Source organism: Somniosus microcephalus, chromosome 23 (assembly GCF_052327205.1).
Source record: "Somniosus microcephalus isolate GS21.2 chromosome 23, FLI_Smic_1.0, whole genome shotgun sequence".
Taxonomy (NCBI): domain Eukaryota; kingdom Metazoa; phylum Chordata; class Chondrichthyes; order Squaliformes; family Somniosidae; genus Somniosus; species Somniosus microcephalus.
This window is the reverse complement of record NC_141009.1, coordinates 19,125,572-19,145,502: the sequence shown is the minus strand read 5'-3', so window position 1 is coordinate 19,145,502 and position 19,931 is coordinate 19,125,572. Positions and strand designations below refer to the sequence as shown.

The following is a 19,931-nucleotide window of genomic DNA, read 5'->3' as shown; positions in this document are numbered from 1 at the left end:
ATACAGTGAACTACTTGTGGCAGTGAAGGCCACCACTGCCCTGAACTTTAATGTCTGAGCCTTGCAGCACCAACAAGGGACATCTCGGGAGCGGGCACTTTGGTTGTTTTGTCTTTTTGGACAATTGATGCTTTCTCTTCTACACAATGGTGGATCCACAGACGGCAGGCTACATTTAGAAGCAAATTAATTTTTGTTCAGTTGTGTAGTGAGGTATGTGTTTTGATGGCGCGTTTGTCTTTGTGCCGTGACCTTTCTGTGCTGGTTGTGCATGTGCCCGGAAACGAATTATTCCCCAAGAGCCAGCACCACTGGCGAATAGATCTATAGCTCAGTGGTGAGCTGCAGGGGACCCAGAACGCCTGCTAGATGTATCTTCGACTAATCCTGATGTACTTCCAACAGTATTGGTGGCTGTTTTTGTTTTTCTGGAGCTGGTGTGGTTTCAACGCTTTCAAGTGTGATTACTCGCCTATGTGATGACCTGGAAAAGCCACTGACATGAGTGCCAACTAACGGTTCCTGTGCAATGCCACAGCCGCTGCTGCTGGAGAGCATCTCCTCACCATGTCCATTGATCTGTCTTTGTGTAGCATCATGGGCATTCTCGAGTCCTCGGGAATCTTTTTACCACTGGTTATCTGTATTCATTCTCCAAGTAGGTTGAAGCTAACCGGCTGTATCTCCTGAGTTGAGACCCAAAGCCTCTATTCAGTAGAAAAGCTTCCCGTGTCTATGGCTTTACTAACACCTGAGGGCCAGGTTTATGATCACCTTCCATTGTCCTACAAGTGTTGTGTCCTGGTTTTATTCTGGCCACCATGTCAACGCAGACTCACGAAGTTTAACATCCCCCACACAACTAAACGGAGCACTCTGAATGATGGATCTCCGTCCTACATCTGCAGGCTTCGCCTGCTCCCCTACCCTCACCAGTGCCTCACCCTGTGATTCTTAACAGTAGTGATATGGCACACCGCCCCCCCCCCCCCCCTCCCCCTACAGGTGTGTATCTGCTGGGGATTACTTCAAGTGGGGATGATAGATCATCTGATTTGGATGTTCGATGACTTCTTCTGTGAAGAGAGCAGATGGTAGTTTATGAATAAATAAGTATACATGCGCATAGGGATTTAATTGTCGTTGCATGCTGTGTTCTGGGTATTGGTGCAACTACTGCATGTGGACCCATTCATCTCACATTGTGCAAATCACAGAATATCTGAAATAATATGGAACATGCCATACGCTGAACCAGTAAATAAGGGGGCATGTTCCTCCCCTCATTCCTCCCCCCCCCCCCCCCCCCCAACCTCGCCTTAAAATCCTAGAATGGTCCCTGATATCCCCCCTGCATTTTATACACCATTGCACCTCTGCTATAGATTAACCTGTCCAGACAGCATGCCTTCCAACCTCGCCCACCCAGACAGCTCCACAGTAGCTTCCTCCTTTGGTTTTGTAATCTGTGGTTCCACCCCACACATTCCAACTCTGCCAATTTTGTGGATGGTAACCTGATGATTTGACCCACGGAAATTGCTTCCAGCTGTCTCTTCCATTGTGTCTCTTCACCTCCTCCAAATTATGGCATGTATATTTTAATTTGCTTAACCGTGCTATTTTCATTCCGAATACCATACTTGCTGCATTCTTAACACTTCTCTTGTCAGTACAGTTTTTTTTGCATATAAAGCTTTTACAACTGCTGGTTGACAGTAATATTCATGAATTGCCTTTATGCTTTTACGGGTAATGCAATATTTTTGCCTTTATCCAGCTCCTTTTAGTCACAGTTGATGGCGTTCACTACTTCTGTAATATACTCCTACCCTTGCCGCCCCCTGCAATTGCATATTTGGGACTATTCAGCCCTCGCAAAAAAAAGTTTCACAAAGCCCCAGGACATGGAATCAAAGCAACGTATAGAAGGAGGCCATAGGGCCCATCGTGCCTCTTATGAAAGAGCTATTCAATTAATCCCACTCCCCTGCTCTTTCCTCATAGCCCTGCAAAATTTTTCTTTTTTTTTCCAAATATATATCCAGTTCCCTTTTTGAAAGTTATTGTTGACGACAAATGATATGCTGACCTTCATTACAAGAGGATTTGAGTACAGGAATAAAGAAGTCTTACTCCAATTATATAGGGCCTTGGTGAGACCACACCTGGAGTACTGTGTACAATTTTTGGTCTCCTTACCTAAGGAAGGATATACTTGCCATAGAGGGAGTGCAACGAAGGTTCACGAGATTGATTCCTGGGATGGCGGGACTGTCGTATGAGAAGAGATTGAGTAAACTAGGCCTGTATTCTCTTGAATTCAGAAGAATGAGAGGGGATCTCATTGAAGCATACAAAATTATTACAGGGCTTGATAGGATGGATGCTGGGAGAATGTTTCCCTTGGCTGGGGAGTCTAGAACCAGGGGCCACAGCCTCTGGATAAAGGGTAGGTCATTTGAGATGAGAAGAAACTTCTTCACACACAGGGTGGTGAATCTTTGGAATTCTCTACCCCAGAGGGCTGTGGAGGCTCAGTCATTGGGTATATTCCAAACAGAAATCGATAGATTTCTGACTAGTAAGGGCATCAAGGGATATGGCGATAGGGCCGGTGAATGGAGTTGAGGCAGAAGATCAGAGATGATATTGAATGGCGGAGCAGGCCCGAATGGCCTACTCCTGCTCCTATTTCTTATGTTCTTATGACTCTGCTTCCACCGCCCTTTCAGGCAGTGCATTCCAGATCACAACCACTCTCTTGCAATGACTTGTCAGTTTTGAAAAGTGCCAATGACAATGTTTAAGTGGCTCTTTTGGCTGGTTAAAAGCTTGAAAGGATCATTATTGCAGGTGTGTCATCAGCTATTTTCTCATCTTTGTTCACAGTTAGATTCTCAGTAATATTTGGAAAAACGTGAGTTCCCAAAACTTTTTAGTGGTTCATTGATGTCGCCAAAAAAAATGGCCATTTTGTGTATTTTTAAAAAGAGCGCCAGTTCCTTGTCACTGCTGGTTAGAGGGTTCTCTTTAGCTAGTGTGTTGTGTATATTTTCAGCCCTAATTTTTTTTCTTCCCCCCCCCCCCCCCCCCCCCCCTTTTTCTGATGAGCAGGAGATTCATGTTCTCAGGATGAGAAGGGAGCTGCTGCCATATTCACTGTGCAGATGGATGACTATCTTAATGGAAAGCCCGTCCAGCACCGAGAGGTGCAGGGCCACGAGTCTAATGTCTTCCTGGGCAACTTCAAGTCTGGCATTAAATACAAGGTAAAGATTTTATCAGTAATGCATGAGACAGTAATGTGATTCAACGCTTGCCAATGAATGAGGCCAGTGTTCTGCTTTTTGGCTTGGGTACATCATTTCCTTGAGTCAATGCAAGGCCTCAAATGCCATCTTGGCAAATTTCTGAAACAAATGCTTAACCACTTCCTATCCTTTCGGTACTCAGTCTTAACAGTAAAAAACGAGATTGTTTATAAACTTTTTACTTTCAAAATTTTCAATGCAAGAAGCAACAAACCAGGGGAACACTAGTTGAATCAATATAAATAAATAGACCATTCAGAATGATTGTGTATGCCAAGTGTTATTAAAGTACATCAGCAATGTTGGTGGTAAGTGTAAGATGAGGTTTGCCAGCTGGGTCTTTTGAAGCTGACGGCTATCCACAGATGATAAAGTTCTGTACAGGGCAGTGTTTATTCCACACCAGAGATCAGTTTTATGCAATCTGGAGCAGTGATGGCAAACCCTGTGCTGCTGTGGGCCAGCAACCAAAATAATGACCCCCAGCCCCCTCTATTGAAGAGGGGTTGAAAAGGAAGGGGCAATGAGTGGATACATGCATGATCTGAGCCAATAGCAAGGAGGGGACAAGGCATTCTATATTGATTTCCCTTTTTTATTAACATGACATTTCTTCCTCAATTAATGGGAATATTGTGAAATGAAGGAAAGAGAATTCATTGTGTCAGAGCTCCAAGAAACTGCACATAAGTTTGCACCATACCCAGGCCAGCCAACTTCCCTATTACAGCTGGTCAGAGGGGGGTGGGCTCAGAGAAGGAGTGGTGCCAAGCAAGGTCCAGGTATTTTCCCCATAGGGATGGAGGAACTTTTTTGCAGCGAGAGACTTCTCTGATTCCAGAGGGACCTCGTTGGTGGTCTGGGGGTATGCTGCATTTTCCAGTCTGGATGGTGTGCAACGCAATGAGTCACAACTTTGGGGTGGGGGAATAAAATGTATTTGATAAGAAAAAAAGGGAATGTTGCTTTCATTAAAAAGGGGGGTGAGTAAAAGTTATTCTGATCAATTGCCCTTTCTGCTCTCCCAGCACCACATGATGGGTGAGTAAGCAGCTCCCAGAGCTTTGCCACTCTTTTGATCGATCAGTCATTCAGAAGTGTGGGAGTGGGTCCATATGTTCTTTCAAATTGGATTCTTAAACTCTTCTGTTAGAATTTGTTATGAATTATTTTATAATACTTTGTTTAATTAAATGTAAATGCAGCCCCTCACCGACTGCATTTTGCTCTAATTTATCTGCTCAAAATAAAGTTGTTGGCTTCTGATATCAGCTGAGGGGGGCGCTCCCTAAACTGTGCCAAGATAGCTGTTGGGTTAGGGAGCAGTGTTCTCCGCAATCATCCGCTCGCCTTCACTCTTCAGTGGTTCGCCAGTAGGAGGTGCCCTTAAACAGGGCAGTATTGGTCTCGTCCGTGTATCCCAGTCACTGAAATAAAGGGCTACATTGCCACGCACCTGGCAAAACCTGTCCAGTGAGGGCACGTGAGTTCAGAAGTTAATTGAGAGTTTGCTACCACTGACTGGAATCCTTTACTCTACCATAAGAGAGCCAAGTCATCCATAGTGGTTAACGTAAGAAAACTACTAGGCACTTGGTCTGAGTATTAAACAAGGCTTTAATCAACAACTGGTTTTCAACATGGAGATCTAGTTGTGTCCTTCACTAGTTCCTGTTAAAGAATGTCCTGGTTCCTGTTAAAGAATGTCCTGAGCAAGCTGGGCCCATGCCTGAGTGTTTATCCTCTCCCTGGACAGCGCCACCAGCAGGCTGCCCAGTATTACTTGTCATTTCCACGTGAATGACAAGATTCATGTCAGTGGTAGCCTTTAATCTGTTAAGGGCAATGGGTTCGCCAATGTTATAAACAAATGACTGACTCAATGCTTTGATTGTCAATGAGACTCTAGTCAGCTGGCTTGCTTGAAATGTTTTTGCTCTCCCTTATTTCACCGCAGGCTGGTGGGGTTGCGTCAGGGTTTTCCCATGTGGTGCCCAACGAGGTAACTGTGCAACGGTTGCTCCATCTGAAGGGCCGCAGAGTGGTGCGAGCGATGGAGGTCCCCTTGACTTGGGATAGCTTCAATAAAGGAGACTGCTTCATCATCGACCTGGGAAAGGTGAGTCCTGAAGAGTTTCACACATCACCAACATTGTTTTGTTACCAAGCCAGACATTGCACATTTTTATTTGTTAGTAACAAGGTGATGTAACTGATCGTGTCAACTGTGGCTCAGTGGGTAGCACACTCGCTTCTGAGTCAGAAGGTTGTGGGTTCAAGTCCCACTCGAGACTTGAGCACAATAATTGAGTTAAAGGTACTAACAAAGTGCAGTGCTGAGGGAGTGCTGCACTGTCGGAGGTGCCGTCTTTTGGATGAGATGTTAAACCGAGTCCCTGTCTACCACCCTCAGGTGAACGTAAAAGATCCTATGGTACTATTTCGAAGAAGAGCAGGGGTGTTGTGTCCTGGCCAATATTTATCCCTCAATCAACATCACTAAAACAGATTTATCTGGTCATTATCAGATTGCTGTTTGTGGGAGCTTGCTGTGTGCAAATTGGCTGCTGCGTTTCCCACATTACAACAGTGACTACACAAAAGTACTTCATTTGGCTGTAAAGCGCTTTGAGACATCTGGTGGTCGTGAAAGGTGCTATATAAATGCAAGTCTTTTTTTACAAATCATTAGATGTTCTGCAGCTGGAATCTGGGCAACCGTTAATCTTTGTTCGTACCTTTAACAAATGTCGGCGTCAAAGGAATTCTGTTCACTTAAAATACCACAATGCTGAATGTTAAGCAGGGCTGTTAAGAATGTGCTGTTCCTCTAGTCTGTTCCTGTATTTCATGCTTCAAGCAGCTGGCCAGAGGTGCAGTCAGGGAGCAGACTTTTTTTTGTGGAATCTTTAGTAACTTTCTGTCTCCATTCACAATGCTGTTGAAACGCTAGCTCCTCCATTTGAGTATTCTGACATATGATCGTTGTGGCAGTTGTCGCACTTCAATGGAATGAAATCCCAGTGCGACGCTTCAGGTGGCGCATTAATATTACCCCCCCCCCCCCCCCAACCCTCTCCTTGGAAACACACACAAAGTAAGTGCAGTAATGGGAATGAGGAGATAAATTAGGACCCAGACCCACAATTGTTGGTAAACGGGTAGAGCAGAGCTGTTCTGCTGCTGTGAATATTCAATAGAATTTAATGTATATTGAGTGATGCATCATGAATAAAAAGCATCCAGGTTGAAATTATTCAACCTTTTGCAGTCAGCTGGTGAAAGAAACACTAATGCTGCTTAGAGGCTTTCAAAAGGTAATGTATGTGTAATAGAGGACTAAAACAGAAAGTGTTCCTAAAATTAATGCTTTATGGTGAGAAAATGATCACCATTCATTTCTTGGGATCACAATAGTAAATTTATGGTCACTTGAGTTTCTGAACTATTTGTGTGTAAATCTAAATTGTGCCATCTGCATCATCCCCATTTCATTATACGAGGTCGGCAAGTTTGACCTGTGGCCCAGGCCTCGAAGCAGCTGTTGAGGCCACTGTCTCTGGGTCAGTGATTGTGTTGGATCATTGAAGACTTGGACCCTGGGTCCTGCTGGAAGTGGTCACCTAGACCGTCTGAGGTCACTCCGAGCCTCGCCAATGCCCCTTTGGGGCAGGGAATCTGCCGCTCGTGCCGGAACGTTACTTTGTTTAACGTTAAATGATTAATTGCTTTTTTTTTTTAACCTGACACCAGTCAGCATTTGAGACTTGATTTATTAAATTTAATGATGTCCTTTTGTGACAGGTGGTAGCTAGATGTGGCTGGTAATGAACTGCTGAGTATCGGGTAGCATTTGTTTTTAAAGGTGGGTTCCATCCCCTTCATAACATGAGGCAGGTCAAGGGTCACTACGTTCAGATTAATTTCTCTACTGCAGTTGAAAAAAGCCCCGAGCACCAAATCCCTTTAATACCAGCTCGTGGGCACACCTTGAACACACAAGTATTCGCCTCTGTTTCTACTCGACTATTTTTCCTTCTTGCAGTGACTACAGGATTAAGTTGTCTATTTGAATTGTTCCTCACTATTTGCTGTTTTTAAATTGAATTGTTTCACTGCAATACATCCCTAATCGCTAAAATAAAAACGAAATGCTGGAAATACTCCATAGGTCAGGCATCGTCTGTAGAGAGAGAAACCGAGTTAACGTTTCAGGTCGATGACCTTTAAAGGTCAGAACCTCTAATAGCTGTTGGTTAACGGTCTCCTAGGTTGCATTTCCTTCACACTGTACTTTGACATGGGAGTTGGATAGGAGATGCTAACTATTCTTTGAAGTCAATTGTATTCATTATTTAACACTTTTTTTTATAAGGTAGTATCGCAGTTTTAAAAAACTTTATTTGATCCACGGCCACTGTGTTTGGAGATGACCGTTCCACACTGCTTCTGATCAAGGTTACATTTTCCCCAACAGTGTGTTCATTGTAATTTATTAATCACTTGGAACACTTAATATTCGCAATAGTGTAATCTATAACCACTTTGATATCTTCAAACCCACTTCCTCATCCATCATTTCTCTTCCCCCTCCTGAAGGCATTGAGGGCAATTTTAATCTAACCCACCCTTTGAAACTGACTGGGCCGGGTGCAGTGCTGGTTTTACACACCGCCCCATTTTACTTGTCATTTGATTAAAGTCAGTAGAGTAATATTGGGAGTGGTGGGGTAAAAAAGGGCGTTTCACCCGATTCCCATGGTTTCCCCGCCTGCCGAGTTGGGTTTAAATTTGCCCCGTTGTCTCCAGTGAATCATACATCAGCCTGTGCACTGGCAACCGTCTAGCGTCTTGATCAAGGGGCCTTTGAGCCCAGACAGTAAATGCGACCAGGTTGTTTGACCATGGAGGGGCATCACTGTCGAGCTAGATCTTTTCTCACCTGGAATCGCTCCACCATTGGTGGCCGTGCCTTCAGCTGCCTCGGCCCTAAGCTCTGGAATTCCCTCCCAAAACCTCTCTGCCTCCCTCCTTTTTAAGACGCTCCTTAATACTAGCCCTAATATCCTTTTGTAGCTCCGTGTCACATTTTGTTTAACACTCTCTCTTGTGAAGTGCCTTGGGACATTTTACTACATTAAAGGCACTATATATATATTTTCTCTACACACAAGTTGCCATCTTTAATACATCGATCACTCCTACAGCGGAGTTCATGTAGGCCCGGGATTAAACCTGAAGCCTTCCTGATCTGTGGCTCAACACCACAGTAAGTAACGCATTCCTCCTTTCTGCCATCTCTGTAAATCCACTCTAAACAAACTCCTAATGGAAGCTAATAGTTTGTGCAAGTGTAATGCAGCCATGATCTACGTGTTGGGTTGTAATACAGAGAGTAAGGACAAAATGGAGATTGGTGAGAAGTGATTTTTGGAACAGATATCGAGGAAGAACTAAAATGTTAGGCATAATCTACCGAGCAAAATTATTGAGGCTGCTCAAAATACAGCGAGATGTCATGATAGGAGAAATAATGTGCTAGACGGGTTAGTTTTTGGTCTTCCTCCCGCCCCCCCCCCCCCCCACCCCCCAACATGCTCTTATTGACACCGTTTGTCTATCCTCACCTAAAGGAATAAAGAGCTTGATATTTGGTTGATGTCATTCATGATTCAGGACATTCCAAAGTGATTTACAGCCAGCAAAGAGCAAGCAAAGAGCATAGAGGGTATAATGACATTACAGTATAGTGATCTGCCTCATAGGGACGGCATTTTGTGCTGTATTGATCTGTGACATAAAATCAATTGCTCAATTAGATTTGATTTTTTTTAAACTGCATCCGTGTTTGTAATCGTGCGCCCTTCGTTCTGTGTTTCAGGAAATCTTGCAATGGTGTGGTTCACAGTGCAATAGGTTTGAACGGCTAAAGGCCACGTACGTAGCCAAGGGTATACGTGACAACGAGCGCAGTGGCCGTGCCACTGTGCGGGTGATGGAGGAGGGCAGGGAGTCCGAAAAGTTGATTGAGGTGAGGCTTGGGCAGCTCGAGAGCGCTGTGACGTTAACATTTTCAACCAATTGTTAATTATTAGAAAAAAGGTGAATTTTTAAAAATTGGTTTTCCTTGTGCCGTTTGGATGCAGTTTGTTGAAGTACCAGCAGGTGTCACCACAGTGGGGCAAAATAGGAGGAGTCACCCATTCGCGCCTGCTCCGCCATTCAATATGATCATGGCTGATCGTCTATCTCAATACCATATTCCCGCTCTCCCCATACCCCTTGATGAGAATGAAAGTTTGATCCACTGTATCCAGTGGTGCTGCTGTGGGAGGTCCTGAGCAGGTGTTGGCACGGAGGGAGGGACAATAAGGATGTGGGTGTCTGTCGTTCACTTTAATTCAGATTGATGTTGGTGGAAGCCAGGGAACAAGTTACCCATCCACATAACCCTTGGTATGGGGACTCCAGGGGAAAAAGGCATTTGTAATATTGCGTGGTTGGCGCTAATTTAATCAGATCAACACATCTCAGTCTAAAAATCTCATTTGTCTTCAACTGCAGCGGAACCTTATCCTTAATTTAAAAAAAAAAAAAAAAAAGCTCAATTGTGTTGGATCCTGAGCAAGTGCTGTGACTTGTTACCGAACATTGGTGATGGGTCACAGCCTCCTTCAGAGAACATGCAACCCACAATGTCATTTCCCCTCCTGAAGGTGCTGAGCCGCAACGAACACAGCTAAACCGACCCCGCCAATTCTTCACCTTTTTAATGATCCATTAGGCGAGGAGCCCAAGTGTCGGTCGCCTATCTGAAGTTGGGGCATCCTAGCCAGGTCCAATATTATCCTTGACTAATATCTGCACGTGCTCCATTTCCAGGAGCTGATTATTACTCTGCCCAAGCCTATTGTAGCAGCAATACTTCAGCTGAGAGCAGCTAACTCGGCTCCTACTACAGATATTAGAAATCTGGTGCACGTGGCTCGGTGCCACTTTAGTTACGCAACATGTCACTTGATGAGCCGACAACTTAGAGCCAGAATTGTCATGTTCAAAGGGAACAGTTGTGCCAAATGAGACCTTTTGGAACCGCTTTCCATGATGGCTGTAGGAACTTGTGTTGAAGGGAATATTGAAGAAGGAATCCTTCGGCAGATACAGCGGTGTAGAGGAAAGTCATTTGGTTTCAGCCGCATCTCTTGTCTGATTGTGACTGTCTCGGGGTTGTGGCTGGTTGGTAACTATGTTGATGCCTCCATTTTTAGGTTCTTGGACCAAAACCAGATCTGCCAGAAGGAACTGATGATGACATTAAAACTGATGCATCCAACAGAAAACTGGCTAAATTGTACAAGGTACGAACTACGACACTTTGTTTTTAGAAATGGAATATAACCAATCTACTTTACATAGATCAGCCCCAGCTGTTCATCCCTCTCCTCACCAAATGCGTTAACTCCAATAAGCCCAGAGACGGAAGTTCGGACCCAGCTGATCTGAACGGCCCTGCACCATTGCACAGGGTGCATTCACCCACTGAGCCAGCAAGGGGCCTGTCCAGCAATCGGACTGAGTATCATGACCTTCAGAATATTACATTTCCAATCTGTACGCACCTTGTCAGCTCTGCTGGAAATCTTTTGTAATTTTGAAGTTTCACTAATTATTCACGTGATTATTAGTTGGAAAAGAGGGGCTCTGATTGAAGCAGTCTTGATTCATTCTTTAATTAGTAGAATTTTGATTTTCTTTACATGTCTTGGTGCCGTGGGTTTAGTGCTAGTGTGGGGGATGGGAGTTATTTAACATTGATGCTGGGACACCGATTTATACTGATCTCTATCGGCACAGGTACTCGCGGTACTGTCACTGGCTCATGTTACCCACCACCTTCAGTAGCAGCAGGGACCTTGTGGTACTAAGACCGCCTAGTTCCACCTCCATAACGTTATCCGTCTCTGCCCTTGCCTCCGCTCATCTACTGCTGAAACCCTCATCCATGCCTTTGTTACCTCTAGACTTGACTATTCCAACGCACTCCCGGCTGACCTCCCTCATTCTACCCTACGTAAACTTGAGGTCATCCAAAACTCGGCTGCCTGTGTCCTAACTCTCTCCAAGTCCCGTTCACCCATCACTCCTGTGCTCGTTGACCTACATTGGCTCCCGGTTAAGCAACACCTCGCTTTCAGAATTCTCATCCTTGTTTTCAAATCCCTCCATGGCCTCGCCCCCTCCATATCTCTGTAATCTCCTCCAACCCCACAACCCCTGGAGATATCTGCGCTCCTCTAATTCTGTCCCCTTGAGCATCCCTGATTTATAATCGCTCAATCATTGGCGGCCGTGCCTTCTGTTGGCGGCCGTGCCTTCTGTTGCCTCGGCCCTAAACTCTGGAATTCCCTGCCTAAACCTCTTCGCCTCTCTACCTCTTTCCTCCTTTTAAGACACTCCTTAAAACCTACCTCTTTGACCGAGCTTTTGGTCACCTGCCCTAATTTCTCCTTGCATGGTTCAATATCATTTTTGTCTCTTAATACTCCTGTGAAGCGTCTTGGGACGTTTTACTATGTTAAAGGTGCTGTATCAATACAAGCAGCAGCAGCAATGCTGTAATAGTACAGATGGGTATCCAACTAGATAGAGACTGGTCTGGTGAAAAGGGTCAATGGAGCACTAAACTTATTTAAACCACTCAAATGTTGAACCCAGAAGAGAATTGGGAGCCTCTCGGGTGCATGTGACCATGCAGTCGGGTCAGCATTTTGGCTGCATCGTAATTTGAATCTGGGCCTATTGCCAAGAAATCCTCCAAATAAGCCACGTATCTTTGTGGATGTAAAGTCTGTGGGTTGTATAGCGAAGTAATACACAGACTACAAGAGTAACTTAAACAGGACTTTACTATTTGAAGGTCAGGGCGAATCTGCCCAATAAATTCTGCCACAGCACTTATATACTGGTGTGGTCACCGTCGGTATTACAGTATACAGCAGCCAGGATAAAGTAGTGCCACACCTAAAATAGTTCTCTTAAAGGTAGAACAGTTACATACACTACAGTGGAGTGTTTGCATAAAACCCTGTAGTGATGTAACCTTCAGTACGAGCAGGTTTAACCCCAATGCTGGAATTTCCAGTTATGGCACAGTTGCCTGCACTGGACCGTTGTTGGTATATTCACCGTGCAGCTCAGAGAGATCCTGCATCTCCACTTTGTTAATGCAACAGTTTCTGTCGGACCATTCAGTGTGTGTGTTTCTGTGGCATTTTTTTTGAATATTTGCAAAGTAACTTGTAAAATAGTAAATATCCCTTTTTTAAGCTAGACTTTCTAATTTAATTTGGGTTACAGAAGGAGTTGAGCTCTGGGCTTTATACAAGAATGCGACTAATTTGGAGGGTTTCTTGGTAATAGACTCCGATTGGAATTATGATGCATAGAAACATAGACATAGAAGATAGGAGCAGGAGTAGGCATTTCGGCCCCTCGAGCCTGCTCTGCCATTTAATGAGATCATGGCTGATTATGATGCAGTCAAAGTGCTTGCCTCGTTGCAGTCCTGCGCACCCAGCGGTCTCTGATTCTCGGTTGATACTTGCTGCCCATCAATGTACAAGTACAAGTACAAACTCGAGAGTGAACTGGTTCCTCGGTGCTGGGCTGAGAGTTGCCAACTTGCCTGAAGCAATGAGCCCTGAGCTGTTTTGAGAGCGAGGTGTGCACTCGACCAGACTTGTCATTCCAGTACACAAACGATTACTTCAGAAACTGTTGAGTATGGTTAACATCTGAGGTCGTCGTCTTCTGGATATGTTTTGGTTTCAACTTGAAGAATAACTTCAACCTTCCACCTCACTTCCCCACCCCCCCCCCCCCCCCCCCCCCAAACCCCTTCAGATGGTGCTGGTTTGTGCTAGCAGTCGATGAAAGGCGGTGGCTCTAGGGCACCTCGTCTTGTGCATTATTTGGACATGAGGGCCATCACGGCTGAACCTGGTCCTGTCCTTACCTGCTGTGTGCTTCCCCTGTAGTGGTGGTTGGATAGCCAGCAGGCTGGAGACCCATACAATTATCTTCACCACCCCCAATACCAACTCAGTCAGTGAGGCTAGTTGTATTGCCTCCATTGGTGCCCCTTTTATTGTTAACTTGGGCCATTGATTGACTCTAGTACCACCTTGGTCTGTATGGGTCAGTGCTCCATCATATCGTGCACTTGTCGATTGAGCCACATGGATAATCGCATTCTAAAATCTTTATCTACTTTTATATCTCTTGGGTCTCGCCCTGCCCAAGGCACTGCATGCACCAGGCTGAGGGGACCTGCTCCCCAGGCCTGTAACTGTGTAGCAGGGTGGCTGCTGCAGGTATGGACGTGGAAGCAGCCAGCTGTGTGTTTTTTGCTTCCCTCCCTTCTAGTGACCAGATCTGGAACCTCCTTCAGGAGAAAAAACTTCGACCTGCCCCCCCCCCCCCCCACCCAACCCCACCTTTTTTATATCGCAGCAGTGCTCTTGATTGCAGCCTCGCGTTGGCTTTCCAGCTCTCCTCTGAAAGGCAGCAGTCCTATCCCTAATGTACAACGTCACTGTCGGAGCCATGAGCTGCTTCTCACAGCCACTTTTTTGCCAGCCGGTAGCCTGAGCTCTCTGCCCACTCATACAGATCAGTAATGCAGTTGCCTGCCCCTGCACAGACCACCTTTGCTACCAGGGAGGGAGAGGTGGTTGTGCAATCTAAACAGGCTGTCATGTCACTCGTGACAGGAGTTCCTGAATCGCCATTATAGTATAACGCATCTCCTTTGATTCTATTCCCTCTCTGAGCCAGGAGAAGGTAAACTCCAGGTTTATCATGGACAATAATAAGACATGAATTTGGGGCAACAATTGAAACAGCTTTTAACATGGCCTTGCTCAATTCTCTGTGGTTATGTCACAAAAAAGGAGGCCAGTTCCTTTTTTATAGGATGGTATTCTTGGCTGATTAACTTCTGACTGTAATGGTCTTGCTGTCTCTCTTTACAGGTTTCAAATGCCTCTGGGGGTGAAGTTCAGATAAACCTGGTGTCTGCAGAGAACCCATTTAAACAGAGCACGTTGGAATCTGAAGACAGCTTCATCCTGGACAATGGATCCAATGGGAAGATCTTCGTGTGGAAAGGTTTGAAGAGCCAAGTCGGCGAGTTGTGATGTTAGATTAACTGCAGGTTTAAGGCATTTATTTAATTAAAAAAAAAAAAAAAAAAAAAAAAAAAAAAAAAAAAATTTGGCCAAGTTTTGGGGTAGAAACATCAAGCTTCTGTGTTCTTTGTCTTCACTTTGCGTGTGTAATAGGAGACCACTCGTTGCAACCCCTATATTGATATGCCGATGGGGTTAGAAGGTGGGAGGGGGCTCATGTGGAGCATACACACCAGTTGGGCTGAATGGCCTGTTTCTATGTTGTACATTTTATGTATCTGCAACATCATGATGATCTGGTGACTGCATGTCCTGAGAGTGAGGAGGAGTCCGCATTAGCTGTGTTACTGTTTGAAGGAGAAATGGAAAGGGAGATAATAACTGAATTCAGCAGCAGTTGTGGTGCAGGGGGGCATTAAGTACTTGAAACCTTTTTTTAAAAAATGTAATAGATCAGTCTCTGAATGTGTGCACCAGCATTTATTGCCTATCCTCTGTTGCCCTGTGAAGGTGGTGATGAGCCGCCGCCTTGAACTGCTGCAGTCTGTAGCAGTTTGAGTCGACTGGCTCGTGAAGGTAACGTTTGGACTCTCTCTCATTAGTTTCATTGTTTTACTGAGGGTGCTTTTTTTTAAACGGGATTCAAATTCTCAAAGTACCACGGTGGGATTTGGACTCTTGTTCTCTGGATTACTAGTCCAGTAACATAACCACTGATCTCACAAGAATCCTATCTTTTTTTAAATTGGAGACATTTCTGTCTCCTTTTGCCTCCAGTGAGTGTTTGATCTGATATGAAATTATTGCTCAAGTTCCAGTGAGGGGAGGAGAAAGGAATTCTTAATGTCTTTTTTTTTGTTGTGAAATGTAAAGGTAAAAAAGCTAATCCAGAAGAACGGAAAGCTGCCCTGAAGGGTGCTGAAGACTTTATTATGAAAATGGGGTATCCCAAATACACCCAGGTAAGATACGCCGGAGTGCTTGTGTCAAACACGGGCAGCAGAGTCCCTGAGCCCTTCGAGCTATGGACCCTACTTCCTTCAAAATGTTAGTTTAAAAATGCTTGCCAAAGAAAGCCTGGAAAATGTCTGTGGGGTGTTGGAAAGTTTGAGGCTGGGAATGCTCACTGCCAAGGAAGGATTTGGAATTTACTCCAGCAACAACAGGCCAGAAGTTAACCCATTTTATAGCCAAGGGTCCCCCCGAGTATTCTGTTTGTGTCGCCAGTGTGATAGGAATTTGATTTTGATAGAAATGTTTGTAACGATTAGATTTTCATCTTGGCCGTCCAGAGGAAAGCTGATTTTAACAGTGTGTGTGGAAAATTTACATTTCCAGTCGGGTATAAACCAGGATGTTGTATTAAACATCTCCACGGTGGCATAGTGGTTAGCACTGTTGCCTCACAGCGCCAGGGACCCGGGTTCAAATCCGGCCTCGGGTGACTGTCTGTGTGGAGTTTGCACATTCTCCCCGTGTTTGCGTGGGTTTCCTCCGGGTGCTCCGGTTTCCTCCCACAGTCCAAAGATGTGCGGGTTAGGTTGATTGGCTATGATAAATTGACCTTTAGTGTGTTAGGGGGATTAAATACGTGGGGTTACGGGGATAGGGTGGGATATGTGTTGGTGTAGGGGTTACGGGGATCGGGTGGGATATGTGTCGGTGCAGGCTCGATGGGCCGAAATGGCCTCTATTTGCACTGTGGGGTTTCTGTGATTCTGTGAATATTCTGTCTCTTAGGTCCAGATTCTGCCCGAGACTGGCGAGACTCCACTGTTCAAGCAATTCTTCAAGAACTGGGTTGACCTGTATCAGACCGAGGGACTGGGAACCTGCTACATATCCGGGCAAATCGCCAAGATTGAAAAAGTGCCTTTTGATGCTGCGACTTTGCACGAGTCTCCTGCCATGGCTGCCCAGTACGGAATGGTGGACGATGGGTCTGGAGAGAAAACGGTAAAACACCAAACCCCTCACTCATGGTGACCTAGAGAGGCACGAGCTGAGCATGCAGGCTGTGCTGTATACAAAGTCTGCTTGTAGGAAACCCATTCATAACTCCGAGTCTAGCACTTGATGTAGATGTGTTGCCCAACTGTGTAATGAAGGCTCGTCATTCCAATTTGCACTGCAGAAGGATCCCTGTCACTGGCAACGCACTTTCAACAACAATTTGCATTTACATAGCGTCTTTAATGTAGTGAAATGTCCCACGATGCTTAACTGGAGTGTGAACTTTCAAACCCAACCATTTAGCTTTCGGCCCTCCATTTGCTGTGATACGTCGGCAGCCATCAATCTTCTCTCAATCACTCACTCACCCTCCCTCCTTTCAATGGCTTTGATCCCAGCAAATAACTTTAATTCTGTTCCCCTGATATGGTTCCCATCTTTGCTCCCTCAAATCCAGTGGACGTAGACTTGAGCATATCTGGTGCACAACTGGTTTAGCCATCCATCATCAGATCTGGCTGGACCAAGTCAAGCGTGGCTGTGCTTCATTCTCCTTTGCCAAAACTGCTCACTGCTCCCGAATTATCCTGGAGAGTGAAGATGACCTCCGGTGGCTTATTTCCAGTACTAGCCCCCTCCTTCCACTCCTCTCCCTGGCCCCCTGTCATCTCCTCCCCTTCCAACAGCAGGTAGAAGGAGCTCATGGATATTTGTCAAGAAGATTGAGACCATCTGTTTAGCTGCCTCTGCTGCTTATCACCCACCCCACCGCGCCCCCCCCCCCCCCCCCTCGCCTTGCCCAGCAAGTCAAACCTCTCCTGTCCTAGCCCTAAACCCGTGTCTTTCTCTGGACACATTACTGCACCAACAGTTACTCCACTGATATTTGGAAACCAATATTGTGTGCTCATATTAGATTTGGGTGTCTTCAGACCCTAAATATCTTAATGTAAGTGTACATCACAGGACTGCATTACTCCTGAGTAAGTTACTGTGTACCATTGTCAAAGGGGATGGCAGATTTTATATTGAGGTCCAGATGACCATGTAAGTGCAGATAGGCAAGTACCTGCTTGGCAAAGAGTTTGAAGTGTGCAAGATGAAATCTAAGATTTCTGTTTCGCAAACCAGACTTTTTTTATTAAAGAAAGTAGCGACTGTGTAGACTTTATAAACTTTGTTTTACTTTGAATGTAATGCTTTTATTGTGCATTTATTGCTGGATCCAGTTAAACTAGAACAAGTAAGGGGTTGGTGCCATGGCACCACTGTGAATGGTAGGACATGGCCTTGTTGCTGAGTTTCTTCTCTAAGGGCTGCTGCTGTAGAGAGATGGATAAGAATCAGACAAAGAGCCATCCTCGGCTGGTCTCGTGCATCTCCTGGCAGTAGATGCTTTAGAGTAGGTTGGCCCATCTACACTCTGGGCAGGAAATGAAAGCTGACTGGGAAGTCTCACTGGGGGCAGTATCAGAATTATTAGCACCATTAGCCTGGCGCAGTACTGGTCCCACAGACCACGGGTTCTGTGCTTGATCCGTGATAAGCTAGTTGATCTTAGCAAGGACGGCAGTGAGGGGACTATAATTTGGCCTCTGTGTTCCCAGGCCAGAGAAGGGAGCAGCCACTGTGTACTGCAAGTCAGTGGGGCTCCCCCCCCCCCCCCCCTTTGCTGGAAGTGGAGTGTATCTGCGCCTGACTAGGGCTGAATGTAGTTTGAGCAGCCGCTCGCTGTGTTGGCTCGTACATGACGAATGGCCAGTGGTCAATGCACTAAGGCTGTCGCTGCTCCCAACGTGGGCCGCTGCCTTTGGGAGGATGGGGTGGTGGGGACTGGGAAGAAAAGGGATAAAATGCTGCCTTGATGGGACCAACAATAAATCAAACTGAAACTTCCAGATCTGGCGCATCGAAGGCAGCGACAAAGTGTCCGTCGACCCGAGCACTCACGGCCAGTTCTACGGAGGAGACTGCTACATTATCCAATACGCTTACACCTTCTCTGGAAGACAGGGTCACATCATCTATTACTGGTAAGCTGTTGAAAAGCTTTATCGGATACTTTTTTTCTTTTGGGTTTAAAAAAAAAAAAAAAAAGTCTTTGGCGTGTCCCTGATGCCTCGGTGGGCAAGTGCTCGCTGCGGCACACACCAGGGCGGTTCTTGGTTGCACTCTTGGTCTCCGCTGCAGTTTAAGCTGAGGTGGCCTCAGCCAGATGTAAAAGACCCTGTGTTGTTTTGGAGATTTCTTCCAGTGTGCTGGCCAGTATTACTCACTCAACCAACACCACCGAAAGAGAGATTCACTGACCATTCCTCTCGCTTGCTGTTGGTGGGACTTTGCTGTGAGACGATTGGCTGCTGTATTCACCAATGTAACCATGACGATGCTTCACAACTTTGGGGTGTCTCCAGTATGTATGTGAAGGGCACTAGTTTAATGAAAATTCATTCAGTCTTTATTCCTGGTTCAAGTGGCCCTGGGTGTGGAAGGGGGAAATTAATTAGTGTCTTTTTTTCCTGATTTTGTTATTCAGTGCCCCTTGCTGATAAAATACCTGCTTGTGGATGTCCGGTGAGGGCAAGATCAAGCCTTTGTAAACACATTCTGCTCGGGGTGGGGGGCAAGGCTGCATTTATTGCCCATACCTAGCTGCCCTGAAAAGGTGGGAGTGAACCTTTTCCTGGAACCACCGCCAGCCCATGTGATGGTGTTGCCACAATGGTGTTGGGGTAGGGAATTCAAGAGTATCGTCCTGGCAAGGGTGAAATAAGTCTCCAGTCAGGCTGGAGTGTGACTTGGAGGCGATGGTTGTTCCTATGGCATTGCTGGTGGGAGTTCCTCCCCATTGCTTGTGAAGAATGATCACTTGTCTGAGATCCCAGGGATCACCTCGAGCTTATGGGAACTGTACCTCGGCATGAATCAGTGCTTGCACAAGGAGTAGAGAGTGGGGGAGGCAACTTCTGATCTATCATGGAGTATGGTGGGGCCTAGGTACGGAAGAAATGGCTGTTGCTCTAATATGCGCAGGAATTTTTAATATTGATGATCTGCTCCATTGCTAGTTGATTTGAGAAGCTAGTGTAATTCTCAAGATCCTAAAACCCCTGGAAGCGGACCTCTGCCAAGCAGATGTGCCGACTCAAATGGAGACCGTTTTATTAAAAAAAAGACAGACAGCAGCGTTTGCAACCCTACAAGTGCCAAGTAACCCCTTTGATTCAATTAGTGAATGGAGAGAGTGCTTCCCCCTCTCTCTCTCTCTCTCTCTCTCTACTTGATGTGGAGCTGAAGATTCCTGCCCCAATGATGCAGCTTGTTCCGGCCCCATGCATCGCAAGACCCTTCTCCCCAGGTCTGGCCTGACTGGGATCCGCTGTGCTTTACGACTTTGGCGCAGGTCTGTGAAAGAGTAGAGTTGGCAGGGCAGGACCTTGGTCAAGTCAGCTCAACTCCGCTGATGACCAAATAT

General features: G+C 45.7%; 1 protein-coding gene across 2 annotated transcripts in view; it reads left to right on the top strand.

The window, feature by feature from the left end:
* LOC147101712 (gelsolin-like) overlaps positions 1-19,931 on the top strand; it is a 67,652-nt gene that overhangs the window by 25,422 nt on the left and 22,299 nt on the right. For both annotated transcript variants that reach the window (XM_085965546.1, XM_085965547.1), the window contains 8 exons: positions 3,118-3,272; positions 5,272-5,433; positions 9,196-9,345; positions 10,583-10,672; positions 14,348-14,483; positions 15,377-15,465; positions 16,244-16,459; positions 18,356-18,489. In XM_085965546.1, coding sequence (XP_085821672.1) covers positions 3,118-3,272; positions 5,272-5,433; positions 9,196-9,345; positions 10,583-10,672; positions 14,348-14,483; positions 15,377-15,465; positions 16,244-16,459; positions 18,356-18,489 — 1,132 coding nt within the window. The remainder of the gene's footprint in view (positions 1-3,117; positions 3,273-5,271; positions 5,434-9,195; positions 9,346-10,582; positions 10,673-14,347; positions 14,484-15,376; positions 15,466-16,243; positions 16,460-18,355; positions 18,490-19,931) is intronic.